Raw genomic sequence first — 6349 nt, 5'->3', positions numbered from 1 at the left:
GGGAGGAGGGGGAGGAGGGGAGGGGGAGGAGGGGAGGGGGAGCAGGAAGCTTTGGAGGGTTTGCAAAAACTCAGCATCCACCTCTCTGATAGCCCTCCCGGTGAGGGGCCAATGTAACCCCCTCCCCGACTTCTGGGCACGCTTTGATCAGGTGGGTTTATTAGGGAGAGGGGGTCCTGCCCCGCCACACGCTGTCCTGCGGGTGCTGGGCAGGCTGAGCCTTGGGCGAGGGCCGTGTTCGGGGAGCACGGGAGCATGTGGGCACCTTGAGGGCGCAGGTGCCTGTGTCCCCGAGGGGCCAGTGCAGCCTGGAGATGGCTGTGCAGGTGAGGAGCCCAAACCTGCCGAAGGTGCATATGGGAGAGAATGACAGCAAGAGCCCTGCTGGCCGAGGGAGGCCGAGCCAGCCCTGGGTCCTGCCCTCTGCACTCTGCACCCGGGGCGCCAGCCGCCTGTGTCTGCAGCCAGGGCCTGACGTCGTGAACACGGGAAACGTGAAAAGTGCCCCTTTAAGGGGTTCGGCAGAACACGCCATCCATTGATGATTTGAGAAAGTTGACCAGAGGTTTGCAGAGGAGGGCGGCTCTCCACCCACCGAACGTGGCTCCTTAGCTTCCCTGGGTGAACATGGCCGTCGAAAGGCCTAGGGAGAGCCTGACAGCTAAGTAAGAGCCCCCAGACCGCAGGCGTGGCCCGAGCGCCCCGCAGGGTGTGCGGCCCCGTGCAGAGGACGGCAGGGAGACTGGAGGCTGAGACGGGACTCCAGTCAGGCCACAGAGCGGGAATCAGCGGGCTCTCGGTTCCCGTCTTCCCCCCTGGGCTCCCCGCCCTCCCTCCAGGCCCCTACTCTGCCCCTCTGCCCCCACCTGGTTTGGGCCATCGGCCATTTTCCAGAAGCTGGGTGAGGCCAGAAGGGGAAGTCTGATCGGGGCTCCTCTGAGATCTCGCGTGTCCCTGGCTCTGGCTGTCAGATCTGGGGGTCCATTGGCTGAGGGGGGGCTGCCCGGGCCCCAACTTTGCACACAGACACCAGCAAAATGCCCGAGGGCACGCTGGCCCCCCATCCCTCCCTGCCACCACCAAACCCATGGAGACAAACGTGTGGTCCTGAAGGTCCCTCCCCAAGCAAGGGTGGGGGCGGCTAACAGGCTGGGCCCCGGGGCCAGAGGCCAGGCCCCCTCCACTCCAGGGTGACTCCAGCAAAACTCTGCACCGTCCCACAGGCCAGCCCCCGGGGCCTGTTCACCCTGAACAGGTAACCCCCAGTCCATCCCCCAGGCCGGCCGTGCCCAGGCCTGCGGCATCGGCTGGGCGCATGGCACGCACAGGTGTCCCCTGTGGTTGCCGGGGTCGGCTGGCCTTGGCTGCTCAGGACCAACCTGACAGACCGCACGGCCTCCCCCCGGGGTCCCCTTGCCGCAGGCTCACGCCACCAGCCCCACAGCATCTCACTGAATGGCCGAGTCCGACTGACTCTGACGAGGGCCTTGGCGGCACAGAGCCAGACACCCTCCAGGCCACCTTCCCGCACGACCACGCTGCGTGTGCAGGAGGGGACAGTCACACCCCCTCCCAGGCCAAGCTGGCGGCCCACGGGGTTCCCGGCGGCCCCAGGCCCTGCAGGGACACTCCCAGGGTGGCCACGCCGTCCCCCTGCGGCCCGGCCCCCTCCCCTGTGCTACCTGCGTGTCCTGTCGTCTGCCGGCTCCGGGCTGTGCATCAGAGCAAGGCCCTTGCGCGGACAAAACAGCAGTGGCTGGTGTGGGGTTCGCTCGGAGGAGCCGTCTCTGTGCGCAGGGAGGTGGCAGGTCTCCCCAGAGGGCACTTTGTGAGTCCCCCCCACCCCTGAGGAGAATGAGACTGGGGTCACAGAGCTGCCCCGGCCCCCTCCTCTGCTTGTCCTATGATGGGTTGTCACCAGCATCTGGAGAATATTCTAGAATTGTCCTCTGCGGCAGCCATTGTGAGTTTTTCAGTAGACCCCAGGTGGCAGCTATGGGAGGCCCTGGGCACCCCCCGGGATGGCCGCTGGGTGGTTGGCGGAGGCTGGAGGCCTGCAGGGGTGCAGAGCCCGGTGCGGTGATTGGGAGCGTGAGGAGGGAGGGCAGCAAGCGCTGGGGCGGGTGGGCTCCGTCATGACCCCCCCCCGGTCAGGCACACACAGTAATCGGGGGCCTGACCCTGGCTGTCGGGACACGGTGGGCACCCTCCCTGCGCAGCACCGGGTGGCTCAGTGGGGTACGTAACCCTCTGTGTTGCCGTCCAGCAGGGTAGAGAAGCGGAAGGTGACAGACCCCGTGGGAGTCCTGAAGGAGAAGTACCTGCGGCCGTCCCCTCTGCTTTTGCACCCCCAGGTAACACCCAGGCGGGGCCGGGCGGGCAGGCGGGCAGGATTCGCCCCCCCCCCAGTCCTGGGGCCGGGCGGGCAGGCGAGCAGGCTTCGCCCCCCCCCCAGTCCTGGGGCCGGGCGGGCAGGCGAGCAGGCTTCGCCCCCCCCCCAGTCCTGGGGCCGGGCGGGCAGGCGAGCAGGCTTCGGGCCCCCCCCAGTTCTGGGGCCGGGCGGGCGAGTGGGCCCCAGGACCCCCTATCCTGTGGCCCAGCAGCCGGGCTGCCCAGACCGGGAGGGTTCTGCTGGGGGCAGGCTCCCACACCCGAGGTGTGCCTCAGCTCCCCTGCCCGTCAGGCGCGGGGGGGGCTTCTCTGCCTGCAGCCCCCACAGGTCACCGCAAGCCAGCGGGGGATGACTAGGTCCAGGAGGGTGACGAGGAAGGAGGGTGGTGCTCTGCAGGGCAGCCCCGCGGGTCCCCCGGAGGCAGCCAAAGACCCCAGGGCATGGGGGGCGCGCCCACCTGCAGTTCAGGCTCCAGGCGGGGCAGTGAGCCTCAGCAAGGTCATGGGCAGCAGCTTAGATGCAGTGAGTCCAAGATTTTGGAACGTGAGGTGACAGACCCAGGGCGCTTAAGAGAGAAGACCAGGGAGCAGGGCTCTGAGTGTAGCGGGCACAGAGTGGCACAGCGGGCGGCGCGAAGGACGGAGGGTCCCAGGACGTGCCGGGCGGGGCTGGGGGGCTCCCCAGGGCTGCGACGGTGGCAGGCTGTCTGCCAAGTCCAGGGTCAGGGGTTGGGAAAGCGAACCCCCAAGCCAGGCAGCGGCCGCAGGTGCTTCTGTCCACCCCTCCCCTCCGGCTGTGTCCTCCCAGGGGCTGGGCGCAGAGGTGCGGGGGATGAGCGGCAGAGGGGGCAGCGTGCCCCCTGTCCTCACCCCTGGGGGCCCAGCCCCCCCAGAGCCACGGGCCGCCCCCGGCGGTAGCTGGACTGTGGGACAGCCTGAACCAGACTCCGGCCCGGCATTGTTCTCTTCCGCGGCGTTTCCCACCTTGTACAAACACCCCCAGCTGGTGAAAGCTGCCCCCTGCCTGGGTTCACAGCTAAACTTAGCACCTCCCATTGTTTCGCTGGGGCCGTGGGGTTTGCTTAATAACTTCCCCTGATTTTCTTCGGGTCGGCCTGGAAAATGCCGGCAGGCCAAGCAGGCGCATCCTGTGTTTGTGTTTGTGCGGGAGCCCCGCCGGCCGGGATATCTGATCGGGGGAGCAGGCCAGGCAGGCCGGACCTGCGGGCGGCCTCGGCAAGCCCCGCCCGGGCCTGAGGAAGAGGGGCCTGGCAGGGGGCCGGCTGCCCATTGTCCCTCCTGCCCACTCCCCCCTGAGCCCGGCCCCCCACCCCCGCTTGCTGCCTGCCTCTGGGCCAGAGCGCCGGGGGCGGGGGGGAGGCGAGGTGAGGAAGACTAGAGAGTCCCCTAAGTAAATGGTCTGAGGTCCGGCGGTCACCCGGGCAGGATAACTGATGGCCTCTGCAAAGGACAGGGTCGCTGTTGAATGAAGACGTCAGCCTGCGGTGGTCAGGTGCAGGACTTTGCCAGGGCCTTGGGTTTCTGAGCCCTGACACACGTGTGTGCAGCCCCTGGGGTGCCTGGCCGTGGCCCCCACCGCCTCTGGAATTCCCAGGGAGTCTGTGTGTGGAGAGTTCTGGAGCCTTTCAAGGCTGCAGCTAAAACTGAGGCTCAAAGCCAGGTGGGCACAGTCCGTGCGCCCGGGATCCCGTCGTCCAGGAGGTGGAGGGGCCAGCGAGAAGCTGGGCAGCGGCTGAGGGGACAGGGCAGACCCCCAGCCCCCAGGGACAGGCACAGTCTGGGGCCCCGATCAGAACGCTGCTCGCCAGATGCAGATGGCCAGTGCCACGTCTCTGTCTCCCTTCCCCTCCCATCACAAGCCCTTGGCACCTCCAAGGCCTGGAGAGGTGGCCTGTCCTGTCCAGGCCACCGTGTCAGTGCCGGGTCACACGGGCATCATCCTTTAAAACAGTGCGTCTAGCCTTGGGCAGTTAGAGCCCTTTTAGAATTTTGCCTGCAATCATGGCCTCCTGCCACTAGGCGGTGCTGCCCAGGCCGCGGGTCCCTGTCAACCCGAGATGCAGGTAGATTTCTTGATTTTTCACAAATCAAATAAAAACGTAAAGGAAAAAGGGAAAAGGAGTGGAGTGGAGAGGAGAGGAAAGAGTAGAAGGGAGGGGAGGAGAAGGGAGGGGGGGAGAGGGAAGTCAGACGCTCTGTCTACACCAAGCTAGCCCCCCAGGCGTGCTGGCCAGGGTCAGGCCAGCAGGGTGGTGCTGGGGGTCCCGGGTAAGGGGGGGTGTCCTCGCCAGGCAGGAGCCTGCCCCGCCGTGTGCCCCTGCTGGGCAGACGGGCTCCCACGGCCCGGGGCCCCCGCGGGCCTCTGGTCCTGGCCCAGCTGTGGACGGTCACCGGGAGGGGAGAGGTGGCGTCTCAGGGGGTCCCCCGTGTCTCCCGCTCTCCTGCCAACAGATGTCAGCCATCGAGACCATGACAGACAAGCTGGAGAGCTTCGCGGCCATGAAGGCGGAAGCAGGCGGCTCCCTGCAGCCCCTCCCCCACCACCCCTTCAACTTCCGGTCCCCAGCGCCCACGCTCTCGGACCCCATCCTCAGGAAGGGCAAGGAGCGGTACACGTGCAGGTGAGGCTGGGCGCGCCCGGGGGCTGGTGGGCGGCCGTGAGCCGGCACTGCCTGGGGAGACTCGGTCGAAGCCAGAGTGCGGCGCAGAGGCAGTAAATGGTTTGCTGTCCCGTGGGGGTCGCTCCCCACAGATCTGGAGGTGTAGGGGGACGCCCCCCTGCCCCACCGTGAACGTAAGAAAACGCAGCCTTCGCCCGGCGGTCAGCACCCCAAGGGCCCGCAGCCAAGGTGGGCTGGTCAGCATTTCAGCGCGGCTCTCGGAGCCAGCGGAAGCCCCCACGCACTGTGTCCGTCCCCAGCTGCAGGAGCCTGGCCACGCCCGCTCGGGCACCCCGGGCTCCACGGCTGAGATACGGCCTGGGGAAGGGGCAGGGTGCCGGCAGCCAGAGAGGGTCAGGCCCACCTGCCCAGCGGCACATGCAGGCCTCTCTGTCAAGTTCAGCTGGGCTCTGGGGCTGAAGGACCGACTGCGATCCGGGTGCCACAGCCGGGCCTCCCGCCCCCCCCCCACCAGCCTCGGGGCCTCAGGCCCTAGACGCCTAGCAAGAGGACCCGTGTGACTGACTAATGGCCCCCCTGCCCCTCCACGCAGGTACTGCGGCAAGATCTTCCCCCGATCAGCAAACCTCACGAGACACCTGAGGACGCACACCGGGGAGCAGCCGTACAGGTAGGAGCCCGCCTCGTTCGGCCGCGGCGGCGGGAGGTGGGCTTCCGGTGAGACCGCCCCCCACTCCCACTCACAGGAAGGGTGAGGGTGGGGCCAGCGTGCTCGGCCGGGTCGCTCCCTGGACCCCACGGCCGTCCAGTGTCCTGTGTGCCCGGTGGGCTTCCTGAAGGTTCTTGCCCACCCAGAGGCACGTGCCTGGAAGCGGCCCCCCGACCACTGCTGACTACCGGGGCGGGGAGTTCAGGTGCCGCCAAAGCCGGGCCCCGGGGGGGCCATTGGAGTGACCCCCACCCCACCCCCTCCCGGCTCAGCTCTTATGATGGGTGGGGGGGCAGGGCCGGCGTCTAAGGCAGGGTGGGCGTGGACAAGGTGCTCCAGGCGAACCCGAGACCCAGCCTGGGCTCTGGGCGTCCTGAGGGACTTGCCGGGCGGCCAGCCCTGGATGGCAGCCATGTGTCCCTGCTGCCCCGTCTCCTCGATGCCGGGCTTCTATGCTCAGACACGCAGCAAGTGGGTGTGGGAGCCGTCACATGTGTTCACAAGGGGTTGTCACCCCCGTCTCCAAGATGCAGAGCCAGAGGCTTAGACCCCATGACTTGCCCAGAGCCGGAGCCCCGGCCGCTCTAGCCATTCTGACCGCAGAGAA

General features: G+C 67.8%; 1 protein-coding gene across 1 annotated transcript in view; it reads left to right on the top strand.

Annotated features, from left to right (window-relative positions):
• The window catches only part of PRDM16 (PR/SET domain 16), a 201852-nt gene that overhangs the window by 181077 nt on the left and 14426 nt on the right, over positions 1-6349 (top strand). The window contains exons 11-13 of the mRNA XM_039248308.1: positions 2270-2354; positions 4864-5033; positions 5626-5703. Of these exons, the coding sequence (XP_039104239.1) occupies positions 2270-2354; positions 4864-5033; positions 5626-5703 (333 nt within the window). The remainder of the gene's footprint in view (positions 1-2269; positions 2355-4863; positions 5034-5625; positions 5704-6349) is intronic.

Source organism: Hyaena hyaena, unplaced genomic scaffold (assembly GCF_003009895.1).
Source record: "Hyaena hyaena isolate Hyena2069 unplaced genomic scaffold, ASM300989v1 scaffold_308, whole genome shotgun sequence".
NCBI lineage: Eukaryota > Metazoa > Chordata > Mammalia > Carnivora > Hyaenidae > Hyaena > Hyaena hyaena.
The sequence above is the reverse complement of the archived record's forward strand: the minus strand, read 5'-3'. Positions and strand labels throughout refer to the sequence as shown.